At 38.3% G+C, this 18504-nt stretch overlaps 1 protein-coding gene across 4 annotated transcripts in view; it reads left to right on the top strand.

Annotated features, from left to right (window-relative positions):
• Nucleotides 1-18504, top strand: part of KCNQ1 (potassium voltage-gated channel subfamily Q member 1) — a 331039-nt gene that overhangs the window by 27541 nt on the left and 284994 nt on the right. For all 4 annotated transcript variants that reach the window (XM_072929728.1, XM_002198037.5, XM_030273921.4 and 1 more), the window contains exon 2: nucleotides 12608-12698. In XM_072929728.1, the coding sequence (XP_072785829.1) occupies nucleotides 12608-12698 (91 nt within the window). The remainder of the gene's footprint in view (nucleotides 1-12607; nucleotides 12699-18504) is intronic.

The following is an 18504-nucleotide window of genomic DNA, read 5'->3' as shown; positions in this document are numbered from 1 at the left end:
CAGTATATAAAAAGAAATCTGGAAAACATTTGGTTTATAAATTAGTTGTCCTTAGATCCATTTAAACTTTTTTATTTGAGACCAGTAGTGCTAATTACCTTTTCAAAATGATTGTTTTATGGGAAAGACACCTTGGTTTTTATTATCTCCTTACTTATTTCTTTCATGGTTGTTGCCCTTTGAGCAGCAGATAGTCAAAATGGCTGTCACCATCTGCTGTATTTATCTAAGAAACATTAAAAAGTATAAACAATATAGAAGAAACCGAAAAGCAAGAGAATTTCACTGGTTCTGGGTTTCTGACATTCAGGGCTGCTTCAGGTGAAAGTCACACACAGACTGTGTGGAGCAGGAATCAGCCCAGCAATTCCTTGGAGAAGGAAAAACGGAGTATACAGATTAAGAAAGCTCCCTTCCACACATTTTTTTCCCCCTTTTAATTAAGAGTATCCTGTCAGCTGGTCAAGAAATTAATTTGTTCCATCAGATTATGAAACAAATGTTATGTCCTATGCACATTAGAGATACTTTGTTATTTTCCCCATTCTGCTGCCAAAGACTCTCCAAGTAGAACAATGCTTTTGTTTGTACTGACGAAGGTGAAATTGCAGAGAAAAGTACTCTCCAATGGCACAGGTGCCATTTCAATAATGCCTCTAATCAAACTGTGTCCTTCAGGCTTGTGCTGCACTGATGACTTTGGTGTTCCTTAGTCTTCTGCAGCTTTTGAAGTGCTTTGCATCTTTAAAAACAATATTGATCATTGCAGATTGGGTTTTAACATTAATAAACAGAGTGACACCCTCCCTGTCTCCAATTAATTCTGAGGACTACAAGGAAATCAAGCTTTAAAAAAAAATTTTAAATAAAAAGTCTTAATGGTGAGACCTGAAATTCTGAACTCCATAGGACTTAGCCTGCTCTGAAAAATTCCAATAAAAATGAAATTGTGTTTTAATCTGTGCAAGCCTGTTTTTAGAATAATTTGGAAATAAGAAGTAAATATTTCTTTAAAGCCGCAGTTTCAAAAGGGAGGTAAACTATTTTTTGTCTTTTGTCATTTTCTTTTATTTGTCTTGTGACTTGCAAGGTGACTAGTACGTTATCCATATCACAATTCTTGCCTGTTTTTAGTTATTGTGAAATTTTTCAGTTGACACAGAAGAAGGATCCTGAATCTTCCACTTGACTAACTTTGTTATTAATAAATTCACGAGGGATTGATTGGTCAGAAACAATTAGTATCTGTAACTTGAACTACGTGTTCAAAAGGGATCAATGCTTTAAGTTAAAAATTTATTCAAAAGAATAATGGCTGTGTTCCTGGATGAAGAACACACCTGCCAATCTGTTTCTTACATTGAAGGATTTTATGGATTATTTGATGCATGGGAAATGTAATGGTTTAATTATGATGAACTTTTAGAAGTGCCTTCAAAATTTTAGGCTGCTTTTAATAGATTTGTTATAACCATAGAAATCCTTGTGTTTTAAAAAGCAAATCAGAAAATTCAGTATTCTTTGGGTGATTCAATGGTGTTTCTCTTGCATCTTTCAGCTCTGCCTTTTCTCTCTCTGTGCAGAGCTACCAGGATCTACAGGAATCTAAACAATTGACTGAAAAGTCATCTCCTGGAATTAGTAGACCCCAAGAAACAAATGACTGCCAGAGAATTTCTTATTGAACATCACGGTTGGCAGCCAGCTGTGTGTGTGGAATGACATTTAATCACAATTAGTGCAGTGTCACAGAGGTGGCTGAACTTGACCCTGTGTTCCCTTAGGGTTTTGGATGCTGCTGGAAGGTTGTTAATACTCCTTTAAAATGACTGGTGGTTCAGGGCCAAGAGTAGTATCTTGGAGCATAGTTTTGCCATGAGGTCGTGTGTTACTCGGATGGATGCTGTTAATATGTTGGCAGATAATATCAATACATTTTAGGCACATTCTAAATGTACACTTGAAATGGCAGCTTAATCTCAAGGGCTCTGAACTTTGACAGAAAGTCATTATTTGATATTTCTTATGGTAGTTTAGCCATGAAATGGTGACTTCCAGAAGAGAACCCTTCCAGGCCTGCTTCTCATAAAGTCTTGCTCCCTTGTACTTAGCTTCATGTGTTGCAAATTTATATTTATTATTAGTCATTGTACAGCTCCACATGTAAAACTAAATACATACATAGAAATATTGGCAGTTTAGAAAAGGATCTGCAGAAAATATATGTATTATGGTTTAATGCCCTAAATTTTTCTGCTATTTATAAAACCTAAAGGAGGTAGGATTCTAGAATTCTTTTGAGTACTAAATTTGTGTAATTTAATATTTTTGATATTTCAGTGTTGTAGATATAATTCATGCTTTCCTCTATGTAATTGCAGCTACTTAATATTCAAGCTTTTACATATAATGTTGGGCCTTGCAATGTTAACAACTGGAATTTCATTTATTATTCAAGTTAATGTGCAAAACAATTGTTCTGCCTCTTTCTGACTTCTATCACTGTTTTCAGAAATGTATTGCATGCTGTTAGCAAGCACCTGCTATGTATAGTTTGAATGCCCCAGTAAGAGCTGTAACAGAAATAATTTTATGTCTGTATTAACACTGGAATAGCACACTGGGTGTGCTCTCAGGCACTGGACTTCTGCTTCCTCATGCTGTCCTGCAATGGTATACCAGAATTATGGTACTATGGTAGCTTTTCCCTCCCAAGGCTGTGGCCTTAAGGTGTGCCACAAAATGTTACCATCTCTCAAGTCTTTTTCACCAATAAATCCTTGTTCTGGAAGTTACCTGACAGAATCTGAGATTTCACTACAAGATAAATAGGATTTCTTTTCCCCACAGCATCAAAATTCTATTCCCAGGCTTTTGGAGTTGGAAGCATATGGGCAGGTGAAAAGTAAAGCACACATCTGGCAGCTGTTACCCACAGCAGAGTTGGTTATCCAATTGATAGTTGATTACTTTTTTTTAATGTTACATAGGTCCACTGTATTCCTAATTAGGAGCCCGTCCTGTAAGGTTTGAAGCATCTAACATATTTCATTACTTCATCTTAACTTCTCTTACGAGGAGCTTCTTTGCTTGTTGAGTGCTTAAGTTTGAAGGCCATTTTGAAACAGAAAGGTTTTGGACATTAAACCACCACCTTGAAATGCCTCTTGGATGCAGGCCTCGGAACTGATTATAACTTTCTTGAGCCATTTTCTCTTAACATTACCTTGTTTAATTCAGGGCAGGTGAGTTCAAATGATACAGCAGAGCTTTTAGCCTTGTGATAAACAATTAGAATTTCCACTAACAGACAACTTGACTGCTGGAATAATTGAAATAATTATCCTCATAGTTTTCAGCATGAAAACTGGCTCTTATATAGTGAGGGCACAAAGCTGAAGCTCTTTAAGAATAGTGTGGAGTTCAGTTTGGAAATTCAATCTGTATAGGCTTTTTTTAAGAAATAGAGGATTGAGCATTCCTGTATTTCATGGCATATATTTAGAGAGATTTTTGTATTTACAGAAAGGCTCTCTCACCATAAAATTAAAAGCTGCCTGTGGCTTCCTAGACTCTCTTCATTCTTTTATTTCAGGGACACTTGAACTTTTCATCATGCTTAAAGCAAACTAGAGAAGTCAAGTTGCCATAGCTTTCAAGCGTCACCTCCTTCCCTCAGCAAATACTTTCTCTTCCCTGGAAATGGAAATACCTCTGTTTGCTGAATTCCTCTGCTTTCACCTTAGGAATGTTAACCTGTCATGCAGTTTCTCTTCCTTGTTTCTAGGCTGCAACACATGAAGGGTGCCTTGTTTCTGCCCCCAGCGCCCCTAGAAAAGTGCAGCCATGAGATGAATGTGGAAAAGCTCGAGGGACGATGACAAGGCTGATTTCTGTGAAAGCATCTGTCAACTATACCTTTAAATAATTAAAGCAGAGGGCCATAATGGAAACCCTGGTGAGAGCGCTTATCCCAGCTTCAGATCTTTCTCACGGTCTTCATCTTACTTGCCAGCACTGATGAAAGTGCCTTTCAGACACACTGGTTTTAGCAGAAGGGAGCTTGAAAAGTCATTTTGGGGGGACCGAGTAAGGAGGTAGGCCAGTTGCTCAGGTCTGGTATCACTTTTGTGGCATTTGCACTAAATCACATTATCTGTCCAGGGTAGTAGTTCAAGGTATGGGTGCTTCTTCCCCATTTGTATATTTATCTATCTTGATTTGCTTTTTAGTCCCTTTCACTATTTCATTCTATTCACAATTGAAGAACTAAGGATGCTGTCAAAAATATCAGTATTGCTTCCTTGTCATGAAGGAGTTTTTAGAGAGCTAGAAATGTGGGTATTTCTTTATGGAACATTTAGAGCCATAGCCCTTATTCACTTGCTACGCAATTAGCCTCCAACTCTTTCTGTACTACTATATCAGCTGTACAAGATTATGGCATAATATCTTTTTCCTTTGGTGTGGGGCAATGTTTCCTTTCTTCTGCCTTGTTTTGCTTCTTTGGGGCAGGATACTTACTTGGCTACCTGCACTATCCAGAAGCTGCTCCCTAAGGAAGAAGTCTGTGACCTAAAAAGTTGACCAAGTCCAGTTTTCTGCAGCATTATAAGATGCTCTTATCTTTATAAGATTATAAGATCTCTGATCTTTAATGGGGAAGGCAAAGTGATTTGTAGCAGTGCTTCTGAAATGAAAGGGAAAAAACCCCCAACAGCCAGAAAACCAGGTAATACATAGAGCTCTTGAATTACTTTGTCAGATGAAGCCAGAAAATAGTGTTCAGCTAGCCCAAACAAGAGAAACTACTGGGAGTAAATATTGTTACTTGTTTAAGGAAATATTATGTATTTAAGGAACGTAATTATTAAAATTATTTATTTAAAAAAGACTTTTGTGTAGAAAGATTAATTTAATTTAGGTTTGAAAACAGCAAAGCAGAGGAATAGTCTAGTCTTGGCAATTTTTCAGAAACTGCATTTTATAGTCCAGGAACTTTTAGTAAATTTCTTTTAATGTTTGGATACTAAATAATTTAAATTCTTCTGGCTTAAACCCACTGTTACAAGAAAATTGGTATAGTGGTGTAGTGAGTGCTCAGACCAACTGTATGAAACTCCAACTACAAAACCAGTTCTACTTGTATTGTGACACTTGGTTTCTAGAACGTTTTCCTGCTCCTCTGTTAAAAGAAAGCGTCTCTAGAACTGGCTGATAAAAAAAGACACATTTTCCCCTGGTTAAGCCTGATGTAGAGAAAACTGCAAAAACTCTCTTGATTTCTAGTGTTGGGTGATGCCCTTACTGCACAACCCCTTCGTGGCTGTTGTGTTGCTGTGTTGGGGTTTCATGTTAATGATGAAGCAAATTGGAAGCTTGTTGTGAACTATTTGGGGAGGGCTGCTAAATTTTCTGCAGTCCACATCTCTTGGTCATGCACTTGTTTTAAATGTAGCATGTTCATTTCCCACTTTCTTACTCAGTACCTATCATCTTTTCCCTGTTAATCCATGCTTGTTCTCAAAGGAACCAATACCTCCTTGCAGGATGCAATAACATTGCTTTTTGTGAGTAGCTAACCTTTCCTCTTGAAGCATCTTGACGTCTGGTTTGCATTTCTACTGCAATCATACCCTTGGCAAGACCTTACCGGCCTTTCCTGCAATAATTCTGGTGCTGTATCCTAAATGACTTTTGATTCATTGTGTGCTATGTGCTTTGGTACGCTGCCCGTAATTTAAATCATTTTTACAGACTCTAACCTCCCAGAAGAGCCAGGTAAGTGTGATAGAAGCCTTGCTTGTGTAGCTGTATAGTAAACCTATTTTTCCTAGTATCAGACTACCCTGCATTGTATGTGAGTTTTCTTGTGCAATAAATCTACTTTCTTACATGGGAGCCAGAAGACAGCATTTCTTTGACAAGGAGTCATGGAGCTGGTTAAAAATTATGCCATTGTTTCCTTCAGGAAGCACCAACTCTACTTTTCCTTAGGAGTTGGAACAAATACGTATTAACAGGAAGCTCCATCTGATAGAGCTAAGCTAAGACAAACAGAGCATTTGCACTTTGTCTGTTGAGGGGATTTTGATGGTAAGTGACAGCTGAGAACAGTGAGCTGTCTACAGGCTTGACCTGTGTTGGACATAACAGAGAGGAAGCGTGTGTTGGGCAGGAAACTGCTGTGGGCAGTTCCTGGAGGGAGTCTGCTCCTCTGCTTGAATGTGAGTGTACCTCCCCTTCTGCTGGGCATCCTCCTGCCTCAGAGAGGCTGCAAGATGGGGAGGGGCTGTACCGCTCCTTCCTTCCCCTGCCTCAAAAACAAAACAGAAGAAGAGATGACAAATCCTTAGAGGAAAACCATGCAAAGGGCCTGCATGGCCAGAGACTTAAACCCCTACTTTTTAAACATTTTTTTAATTTAATTTTTTTATTATCAGCACTAATGTACTTTCTATGTATTTATTCTTTTTTAAACTTGCTTCATCTTCAGGTATGGTTTGTGTAGGTTGCTGGCCTCTTAATTCCTTACTACAGTGATTTTTCTCTTTTTCATGCTAATGCATTAACAGCTACTGCAGTTTATTAATGCATAATTAGGAGTGTTAAAGTTGGCTTAAGGTATGGGCAAAGAGGAATTGAGTACAGGGCTCCTTCTTTCTAACCATGTACTTTCACCAGACCATTCACTTACAGGCTTTTTTTAACCTGGTGCCTTGTTGCAGTAATAAAATATTTGATATGGGTTAGTTCTGAATGTTTTCTTGTTTGTACTGTGGAAATGACTATGTGGTACTGTGTGAGGTCAGAGATTTATGTTGACTTGTAGTAGTAAAAGCCTGGTGAAGTTTTTCATAAGGATTTTTCTGATGTAAATTAAGTAAGGAGTTACTTTGCTGGCATGGAATGCAGCAGAATGTATGACAAAATGAAAGAGTCTTCAGTGTGTCACTTACCTGAAGTTGTCTATCTAAATCCACACTGCAATAATGGTATGTGTAACTTGGAATTCTGCATGAAAATGTCATTTTCTGATACCACTGACCTTCTAGTGCACAGTCTGAAAAGCATCAGCAAGTATAAGCCATGGGGATGAAAGATTAAATACTGATGCTGTCATATGTTTTAATGAACTAACATGAACTAGATATGCAGGAACATTATAGTTTCCAAATTATGATGATTGAGATAAGAATCTGCCCAAGTCTAATCTGCATACTCATGTTGTTCATTCTCAATGTCATCCTTCCAATTCTTGTAAAGTTTTATACTTGGAGGAGGTTAAACTTTAAATTACATTGTTTACTTAAGAAACGTGTCACAGTTAGAAATTAATGGCAAAAAAAAAGTTATGTACTCTGTAAAAAAATCCACAAACTAACAAAATCCAACAAAACAAAACCACACCTGAGTTACAGGATAGATGAATGATCATGTATGTGGCTGAACAGAGCTGTGCATTCAAAGAAAGACAATCTAGTTGTGTAAAAATAAGGGCAGACAGATTCAAGAAGGGGGCTTAGGTAGAATGTTAAGTACATAGAAACAGACTAAAGAATTTTCTTCTTTTTTCTCAGAATATTTCTTTTTTAGTTACAGCTGTTTTTCTCCAGTAGACACCTAGCCCTTGACCTCATGCCAAGCAGCAAAAAGTACAGATGCTGGTAACTGCTTTTTAGCTGGCAGTTACTGGCTAAAATAATATTCCCTATATGTACCAATAGTTGGATATCTTCAAGACTGATTGCTGTAATGAATAAAAATGGTTAGAAAAACTGGACTTAAGGAAGCTTGTGACATTGAACAAGGAAAAACTGTCTTCCTGGATGGTTAGAGCTCAGGTTGATATAAATTGAGCTGAACTTTGCGTGTTCCTATCTATTAAATGTATTTAAGGTCTCAGCTCAGTTTATGGTCTAAGGGCAGCCTTTTCCTGGTTTATGGAAACTTACATACTGTGGGTATTCAAGAAACACTGCAAGAAGGAATGAAACTTACCCACATTTTAGTGCTGGTTTTGATGATAACAGCTGCATGCACATGAGACTCTATTAATCTGGTGACTAAGTACTTCCAGCATGTCTCATGCACTGTTTTTTCAAATGTTCCTGGTCATATCACTGGACATACTTTATAAACCTTTATCAGTTCTCCTACCTGTGACATTCACTAAATTAGCATTGTTATCTCTCAGTAAGTAGTTTATTGTTCCTTTGATCATTCTACACATTGTTGCAAGCCACAAAAAAGACATGCTAATGTTCAAAAATCATAGTTAAATATAGAAAAAACTCAGCAGTTCAGGGCTGAAGGCTGCACAGTACTGATTGCTACCTGTAATGTGCCAAGTTCCTCCAGCTGACACTGAGGTCAGTGAAAAAGCCAGAGGTCTGTCTGTAAGTCAAAATATATTGTCAAATAGCCATAAAACATTAAATCTACCTTTAGCTATTAATTTATTTCCTATCTCTTGTTAAGTACAGCACATATGCTGGCTGGCATTCCCTTACTAGCTGAATGATTATTTTATGGAAATGCTCTAGCTTCTGCAATCTCTTTGAGACAAAAATTTACTTAAATTTTCTGTGTCTGACTGACACAATGAAGCAAGACAAAACTTAATTATTAAATGTTTGCCCACGTGAGCACACCTGTACAGACACTGCCTGCTGTAGCTCTCTGTGTCCATGCTCTTCTCTCCAGAGGTGGTGTGGCATGGACACATCCCAGTTCCAGGCTCAGGATGTGAGTGAGCTCCAGATGTGGCTCCAGTGCTGCACCTGCTGCTCTTTCATGCACACCAAGAGCTCCACCTCTGGCTCTCACTCCACCAGGGATGCAGCTGCCTGGGAAAACTGACTTGAAAAGACAACCAAAGAAACTAGCTTTGAGTAAAATAGTGCTGTCTGAAAGGGCACAGGTCTCCTTGTACTGGTCCACCAACAACTGAGTCCATGAAGGAAAACATATTCAGCTTTGTAATGTCCACACTGCTTTAACAGTGGTGTTGTGGTTCCACAGCAGGAAGTACAGAGATGATCACCCACTTACAAAATTCTTGGCTTAAAAAAAAATATAGCGTTGTTAGATATGACTTAACCACCAAGCTGAGCATTTTTGAATGCATCCACTGATGCAGTAGATGTGACTTATCTACAGGCAAGCAGATGCCACTTGGGAGGGAAACATGAAAAACTTCACAGGCTATCTCCTCATCTCTGATGCTTGCTTAGCCCCACAATCACAGAGTGAGATCAGAGCTGAGGAGAGCCTGAACTCATTCTGCTTCCTTTCTTGAAGATGGTCACATTTGTGCAGAGGGTAAAAAAGAAACAAGCAATGAGTTTCAGGACATAAAAGACTCATGCTCTGCAAAAGATGAGGCCCTGTCTGAGTGCTAGAGTTTAGGAAATTCCAATGTTTGCTGGCTATCTTTCCTTTAGAGGAAAAATGCATATTAAAAAAACTATACCAGAGTAGAGTCAGTTGCCCATTAGTCTCCCTGATATTTACTGGTTTGATGAAGAGTTTACATGCTGAGCATCTGTATCAAGACAAGTTTTTTTTTGTTGTGATTTTTTTTTTTTAATCACAGTAATGTGATAGTAAGAGTGATAACATTATTTTGTGAAAATTGTAATGTTTGCTTTCCTGAGGCTGGCCACTTAAATTGCTCCAGGATGATTTTTGCATAAGCAAATTGAAGTTTGAGGCAGAGTCTGTCCCTGCAACTGTTGTTTGTGACTAACTCCTGTGGACTTGCCTGCTGCCTAGGCAGTAACTGGGGATCTGTGTTCCACTTTTGACTGAAGAAAGAAGAGATAACTGTCAAAAATGAGAAAGGGAAAAAAAAGGTGCCAAACTTCCTGTTTTCTATTTTACTGGTGCCTCACTCCCTTCTTATACTTCAGAGGTGGAGAAGGGAGCCACTAATACCAAACAAAAACAAAGCTGAGCTTTGGAAGGCAACAAACAGTAGGCTCATGCCACAGGAGGAGGACACCATGTGTGTTTGTTTAATGACTTAATTTTGCACCTTCTGTTCCTGATGTGCAATTGATCTGAGGAAAATAGCAATGCCAGTGTAACAGGGGGAGCAGCAGCTCAGCTGTGGTGCTGCACTGGCACCTTGTGGGTGTCGTCTCTCCCATGCCAAAGGAACAGAGATGAAGCAGCAGTACCTGACCAAACATCTTTGTTTTGCTTGGCACAATGTGTATTTGTGGTTATGAAGGTGTTTCGTGCATCAGCCTGGAAAGGGTGCAGCAGTGAATTGTAAGAACTTCTGGGGGTGAAAAACAAAATTAATAAGACTGAAATGGGTCCATGTGCTTGAAAACCCATAAAATAGGTAGGTAGTGGGGGTGAGTGGCACTTGATGCAGTTCTTACCTCAGCCATCAATTTCTCCAATAGGAAAAAGATTTGGCAAACAATTGACCCTAATTTATCTTTTTGTCAATTTGGCACATTAACTTTCAACTTTAATGCTTATTAGGGTTTTGTGTTTGTTTAGGAAAGGGATAGAAACGGGATAGTCTTTGGTTGCCCCCTTGTGGTTTCATGTACTGGCTGAGTTAAAATTCTAACATGTCAGCTGCTGTTAAGGGATATAGTAAATGTGAATTGGCAGTACTCATCCCTTGGAACTCATTGTTTGCTTTGAGCTGCTAATTCTATATTAGTATAGAATATTGGTCCAAGTATATTGGGCTTCGAATCCAGAGATCCTCAGCTGTCTGTGCAACTGCTCATGTGTGTTGTTCTTATGCAGTTGTGAGAATATTTCAAACAGAAGGGGTACTTAGGGAACATCTATGTTATGTTTCAAATTACTGACTCACCTTTGCATTCTCTTGCTTTGTCTGCACAGCTTACTTGTGCTTAAGTATGCCCAAAGGCAGAGATACAGGGTAAAACAAGAAGAGTCTGGAGATTAATCAAACACTTGCATACTTATATTTTGCTAGGGTAAAATATATTTTTATATGGGTACTTATATTGATATGTGATAATCTCTATCCTATTAATTTTATTAATTTTATTATCTATTTGATTTTTGTGCCTAATTAGCTACAGACATTATCTCCACTATTTGGTAGCACAATCTCAAAGGCTGGACTTGATAATCTCAAAGGTCAGGCTTGGTCTGAGTGTCTTTCCCGACCTTAATGACTTTGTGATTCTGGCATCATTTTTCTGTGTTTGGTTTGGACTTGCATATGCTATATCTTGAATCATTGAAGTAGCTTATGTCAACCTGAATTCAGTTTTGTTTTCTTGAGTGCTTGGTCTTTCAAAAGATTCACCCAAAGAAGTATTCACTTCTTTGAACAAAGGTAGAGGCCCTGGATTACTTCAGCTGAGCAATGCCAATCTTATGTCCTGGTTTAATACTTCTCTTGAGTTCAGTTTTATTCATGAGATCAATTCTTTTTTTGTCGGTTTATTTTTTTTTTAGTTAAAAAAAATTGTTAACTATTTTTGAGATACAAAATAGGCTGGGTTATTTACTTACTGGATTTTGCAGCAAGTTTCAGTTGAGTACAAAGGACTGGTGTTGCTTGTCTCAACAGAATTGTGAGAAATAGCCCTAACAACTAAGTTTGTGTTTAACAAGTGGATGGTTTCAGTCTTGCTGATTGCTCATCAGTTCAGTTCTTTGGGAACTGGAAGCTGCCTATGGTTAGTGTGTGGTGGATAGCATCTAGTCTGGGTGTTAAATGGTTTTCTTCCCACACGAGTTTCATTCCTGTAGGGAAGGTGAGCAGTCCTGTGGGGTGGTGGGCACAGCTGAAGCTGCTCAGGGAAGGGCTTTGAAGGCACAGGCTGTAGGGCTGAGCAACCTTGCACCCCACATGGGGGAAGAGGATTTCTGGGAGGTTACAGACAGCTGGGCTGTTTCCCTGGCTGTCCCAGATCTTATGCTGGAAACCAGGACCCCTTCCCTAAGGACAAATGTGTCAGCTCCATCCCTGGAAGTGTTCAAGGCCAGCCTGTGGGGGGGCTCTGATCAACCTGGTTTAGGGATAGGGGACTGCCCATGGCAGGGGTTTGGAATTAGGTGGAATCAGACCTCAGTTGTGTTTCAAATGCCAAATGTCAGACTTCATTTATTTGGGGTCTTTTAGGGATCAATTATAAAAGACAGTATGGCACAGCCTATTAAACTTTGGCTTAGCTTTGATTCCCCCCTCCCCCCCAGTTTATTGGGCTTTGGATCAGCAAAAAGGCAAATATTTAAAACATGTTTGGGGGTTATATAGTGATTCAGCTAGAGTAGTCTTCAAAATGGGAAAAAGCAAGAAATGTTCTTTTCATGAGAGGCCAGGAAACGGCAAATCTTAGAGGCAGGCTAAAGCTAGTGTTACCATATGGTTTCATTTGATAATGTCCAACCCAAAACCTCAGCGTCTGAAGAGAAATAAACTATCCAACAGGAAGCAGGATCATGCAACATTTACCAGATGTGTTTAGGGATAATCCAATACCAATGACATTTCAGTGTAAACAGATGATTTGTGATGGCATAATTATCTATTCTCTCTATAGGTTATTATACTGCATTACATTATTTTAATTGTTTAATTTCTTTTCATTTGCAGCTTCCTTATTGTGCTGATATGCCTTATCTTCAGCGTGCTTTCTACAATTGAGCAGTATGCAGCTCTTGCTACAGGGACATTATTTTGGATGGTAGGTATATGGACGGTAATGTGATTGATGTGTGTTTGTCCTCAGTGTGAAAATTCTGATCTCCTGAGCTAACACCATATCAAACAAAATGTTCCTTATGGTTTAATTGACAAGAGACTTTTCTCCTTTTCCCTAATGAGTCTGCAAAGCTATAGAAATTCAAAAAGTCATGGTAACCCAAAAATGAAGTGGGTACCCTCTGTGGCCTATAGTGAGGACACCTGTGGTGTTTCCAACATGTACAGTTATTCTAATTAAGCCTGAATCCCTCCTATTGCTTGGGTTAATACTTTTTTCAGCTGTACTGAAGACCAGACACCTGCCCATAGCAGGGGGAAAAAGTAAGTGGAAGTCCTTTCATTTAGTTGAGGTCATATCCAGCTTTGTTTCAAAAGTGGAAAACTCATGTCCATTAACTTTAAGACAACTTGCTATATCGGTCTTATGCTCTTTCCCTTCACTAGAGGAAACGCAGTCACCGTGGTTATAGTACAGCAGTGCTGCAGCACAATGTATCAGCAAATGCTTCCGGAGAATTTGTGTCCTGCCTGCCTAGATTTCATTGAAGGGCCTTAGTGCTGAGGTTGGAGAGGCATGATTTTAAACATTCAGGCTTTTTATTAATTTGTTGTACCTCACTAGTGAGATACTCCGTGCTAAGTAATTGATTTCTTAGTGTTTATAGATCAATGACAATTATTTAACTTCTGGAAACACTGTCACTTTATTGACAGAATGCTAACTAGCAATTTAAATGTTTGTTTAAAACAGGCATTGTAGCAATGCTCCAGTAATATCATTAGGTGTATTAACACTATTCACATCAAAAAGTAAACTTAAGACCCCCATCAATTCTAAGAATTTTTGTCTCTTTATCTATTAAATATGCTGAGGTTCTATACCCAATATGAATGCTGTAAGAATAAGAATATAGCATATTAAATTTAGTGTCAATCATACTATTTCTGTATTAAATGCTTTCATCCCTGTATATTATTTTAACTAACTTGTAAGATGTTTGAACTCTTAGGTGTAACATAAGTAGTGCCAGCTAAGAGCATCCATACATTTATTTCTGCATTCAGTATGGTGTTTTTTTTTTTTTTGTTGGGTTTTTTGTTGTTTTTTGTTTTGGTTTTGTTTTGTTTTGGTTTTTTTTTTTGTTTTTTTTTTTTTTTTTGTGGTTTGGCATTTTCTCTTTTGTATAGATTGAATTTGTTTTGGGTTTTTTACTCTATAACTGGTAGGGCTTTTTATCCATAACTTTTGCCAACGTCTAGGATGAATTTAACTCCTGGTAATGTCTCACCCATCTTTGCAATATATCATAATATTTGACATGTGTGTTGTTTCAGTGAAACAACTTCTAGTGACAACGTAACTAGTAAGGTTTCATTCTCTGCCCCCACCCTGTGAAATCATGGAGCTTGTTTTGGTTTGTTCATCCTGTGTTGTCTGTTTTTGGGCAATCCAGGCAGTGTAAGGTGCATGCAAAACATTCAGGATTGCACACAGTGTGTGGAATACCCAGTATGGATTGTGTATTTCTACTGTTCTGGATTATCTTCCTCTGAGGGAATCGGTGAATGATTGTCCCAGTGTTCCTGTTCTACATAGTGAGAAAAACTGATTAATTTCTAAAACTGAAATCCTACTGGCATGGCTTTCATGGGAAATGAGCAGTTCTCTGCTTGTTCAATATTGGCACAGTCTGATATTGTTTTCAGAAGGATTAACTGTGGTTACTTTCATGAACCTGTGGGGATTATGGGGAGCCAGCTGTCCAAAGCAGTAGATGGGCTAATGTGCTCTCTGTTCTATCCAGTTTTGGTGGGACATCCAAGGAGTTGTGGCATCTTGAAACACTAATATAAATCTCAGAATCTCACTCCTGTTGGCATCTTCCCAGTGAAATTTCCTATTCTTCTGTTTCTTAAGAGATTTTTCTTTGACTTTAAGGTACTCAACTGCCTTAAAGTCAAAGACGTTGGTTTACTTTTGTTTACTTTTAACAATTTGTCAAAAGTAGATGTAACTGAATTCTTAGGGGGAGATTTAATCACAGAGGGCTGGTTGAAGAGAGACTGCAAAATAGAAAGAAGGAAGTAAAATAAAGTGTAACAACAGCATGTAGGGATTAAGACACAAAACTGGAAAAGGCAGAGTGCAGGCTTCCAAACCAAATGGTGCTGTAAGGAGAAATGAAAACTTAGGAGAGCACTCTTTCTACTGCTCTGCAGTAGGAATTAATTTCTTTTTTGGTGTCTGTAGAAGGATTTTAAATTATTTGACAGTAATGATTGTTATTTGGAGCCAGACAGTTCAAGTAGGTAACATTGTCATTGAAGGCAAGCAGTTTGATTGACAAAATAATACTAAATGAGACAGAGCTCAAAGGAGCACCAGCAACCTACTAGGAGTATGGGAATCCTGAAGATGGTTTTTGCTTGGGCTTAACTGGGCAATGAGAATGGAAGAACTTTGGCCATGCAGAGTTGGTGGTTTGAGACCTCAAGTAACCCCATGAAGATATGCATTGGGAAAAGAACAGAATCTGTTCCTCCTGACTGGAAAACTAACTAAACAAGACCCTTAAAAGCACTCACAATTAATAGCTATACTGCTTTATTTCTTCCAAACAGCTGAAGTATTTGGGTCTGACCCTGTAAAAGATCTGAGCCCCTGCACAATTTCTGCAGGTAGTCTTTTTGAAAGAAAGAGCCTGGTCACATTGAAGTTACAGATAGAAGCTGTGTGCCATTTTTCATGAAGAAGAATTTCATGCTTTACTAATATAGTAATACAAGATATTACAAAAACATGAAAATAAAGCTGTAAAAGTTGTTGAGATTACATGTTGTGACACTTTCCGTTTGAAACTGGGTGGAAAAACACATTTTGTGTAGTATATAAAAATATATTATTTTGTAGTATATCAAAATATATTACTTTGATTTTTTTTCTGGAGCTGCTTGTCTTAAAATATCACCGCCCACTAGCACAGCATGAAACAGAAGATATTATGCTATCAATAATTTAAAAGCATTAAAAAACACTTCTATTTCTCATAAAAGCAAGAAAAACAGAAGCTTAGCATTGGAAAAATAAACAGGGGCAAGTTTATATGTGTTCCAAGTGGTGTTCCAGATTTAGACAAAAAGCTTACAATTAGCTGCTGAATCTTTCTCTACTTGTCACCACACTTCACGAGGCAAAGAGCCTTGATGAAAGCTATACCTAAATGCAGTTGTAATGGGAGATTAGGAGAGAATTGGCCTTTTGTTCGTTTCCAGAATGCAGTGAAAACTGTTTAAATTTGCATGTGTTTATTTTCTCTCTCTTTTTTTTTTTTTTTTTTTTTTTTTTTTTCACTAGATGGTGCTGTCGGAGGGTGTTTGACTCCAGTTACTCGCTGGCACTTGCCCAGCCTGAGCTGGAGTCTGAGCCAAGGCTGTGAAAGCATCATCATTTTGAAGAGTCCTGTGTACACTTGGCCCGTGTAAAATAGTGGTGCGGGAGAGCTTTTGCCATGACTCATAAAGAGAATGTGGTATATCAGGGTAAAAATTGATTTTGAGACTACAATGTCTAAACTATGGAAAAAAATAGTGCAGAGATGTATGTTCCCAGAGAGGCCATATTTTTCTTTTATTTTCATAAGCAAGGATTTTATAGTGCCAGAACACAGCAGAATGCTGTTATCTCAGCATGATCTAAGAAAATCCAAGTGCCTGATCCAAGGGGATTAAGTATTCTGCTGAACCAAGGGATATTTGGTGTGCCTGAAAAAGCTATTTTCTGGTAGGAATCTCATTTCAATATTGATTCCCGCCAAATAAAAAAAAAGAAGAAAAAGCTATGTTTTTATGATGAAAGTATAAACTCTTTCCAGCTTTCTGTTTTAAGTTCCTTTTCTACTTTAGCATACTTTTTAAACTTTAAAAAAGACAAAATAAGAGAAAAGGGCAATTGTTTTGGTTTATTAATATTTACTTTATTGGCATTGAAATTCCTCCTACAATAATGAGAAACTGGCACAGTATCTAGGCCCATAGGAAATCTAGATTATATTGCTTTTTTTAATATAATGTTCTGATTTTAAAACTTGGCTTTTGTTTGCTGGAGTTTTTTGTGGGTCTTTTGAGAAAGAAAGAGGAAAACACCTACAGCTTTTGCTTCTGAAGGTGGTCTTCACAGAAGATACAGAGTACAAAGGGGTCCCAGCAGTTTTCTTGCTTTAGAAGGCTAAAATGCAGACTCACCACCTGCATTGATGCATTTTCATCCTTTTGAAAAATTAATATCTGTAAATGCCTGGTGACAACTCTACAGATTGATCTAGTCTACAGACTCTGAAGGACAACTGTAGCTGAGAAAGTGAAAAATTTGTGTGTACAGACTCAGCAATGTCCCCTGGTCTGACCCAAAGTGAGGCCAGCTGGTGTAAAAGATTTGTCTAGTGGATTTATGGTCTTTAATCTTTTTCCTTTGTTGGACCTGCAGTAAGACCTGTCCAGGGAGCCACTCAGTGCAGCCTTTCCTTTCTGTCACTCCATTGACAGCTGAAGTGGAGAATCCCAGCTTTCAGTCAAAGTTGGCTTCTTTACATTTTAGCTTGTAGGAACAATGTTAGCTGTGAGTGACTTGAAGGCTCAGAAAACATGATTAGAAATTAAAATTGCCCTCCCCTCTTTTAATGAGGCAACTGTATGAGGAGTAGCTGGAATGGGGATCTTCCCCCAAATCTGCACCCAGGTGTTTCTGGCTGCATTTCAGCCCCTGATTGTGATGTTTATGGCTGGGCTGTGCTGGCAGACTGCAAAATCTGCTGCCTTAGTTTGAAATGTTGCTGGTAGTAAGATCTTAACTTGTTCCAGCTGTTCTCAAAGCAATCCCTTGTCAACTCCTCTGGCCTGCAGAAGAGAGTTATGCACTTAATGTAAATGTGATGTTAAGAGGATTTAATGCATTTGGTTCAGAAGGTTGCGTGAACATGCTTAAATTCTGCTTTATGTCCGTTCTGAGCAGGTCAAAGGGAGCCAGATCAGATGCTCCGTAAGTGGAAATAAGGCTGGCTGTCCAGGACAGCTGAACCAATTTCATTAAATAGGTGTTTTCTTATTAAAAAAAAAAAAAAAATAAAGACAAGCCTCTTGCTCTGGTTTAGTGTAGATGAAATCTCACATAAGGGGGAATGAAGAGGCGATATGGAATGAAAGCATGCTAAGACCAGTAAGGGAGAGATGAGCTGGTTTTGTTTAGACATGTGCTAAAAATCAAAAACTTGTAGAAGGGCACTGGAGTTTCCCTTTAAAATCTGCAGAGGGCAGCATTGGCCCATGCTGTGTTCTCCTGGGGTGGCTGCTTCTGACCTTGGATGGTGTCCTGAACTAGATAAAAATACATTTTGGAAGAAGTGAACTCTTAATAAAGAAATGTTTTTCCACATGTGCTCGGGGAATTTTATAGGAGTAATTAGCAATCGTAATTTGTGGAGAGAGAGATGGGAGAAAAGGGCCGTGTAAACATTGGTGCCAGAGAAAACTCTGGCAACTTTGTGGTGGAGCCTCAAAATTCATGCCATTTGGTCCACTTTATTGCTCATCATGTGGATGACTTTTAGAAAAAAAAAAAAAAAAAGAGAACAATTAATGCTTTCAGTGAAATGAATTGGGCAAGTGTTTGCATGGAGGAGAAAGAAAAAATTCTCAAAGTTGTTAAAACACAGAAAGACTTCCAATATGTTATGCCCTGCCAGGTACACTCTTGGTATTATTAGATGTTTCCTATTCAGTTGGGGTAAAAG

This window comes from Taeniopygia guttata, chromosome 5, assembly GCF_048771995.1.
Source record: "Taeniopygia guttata chromosome 5, bTaeGut7.mat, whole genome shotgun sequence".
Lineage (NCBI taxonomy): Eukaryota > Metazoa > Chordata > Aves > Passeriformes > Estrildidae > Taeniopygia > Taeniopygia guttata.
The sequence above is the reverse complement of the archived record's forward strand: the minus strand, read 5'-3'. Positions and strand labels throughout refer to the sequence as shown.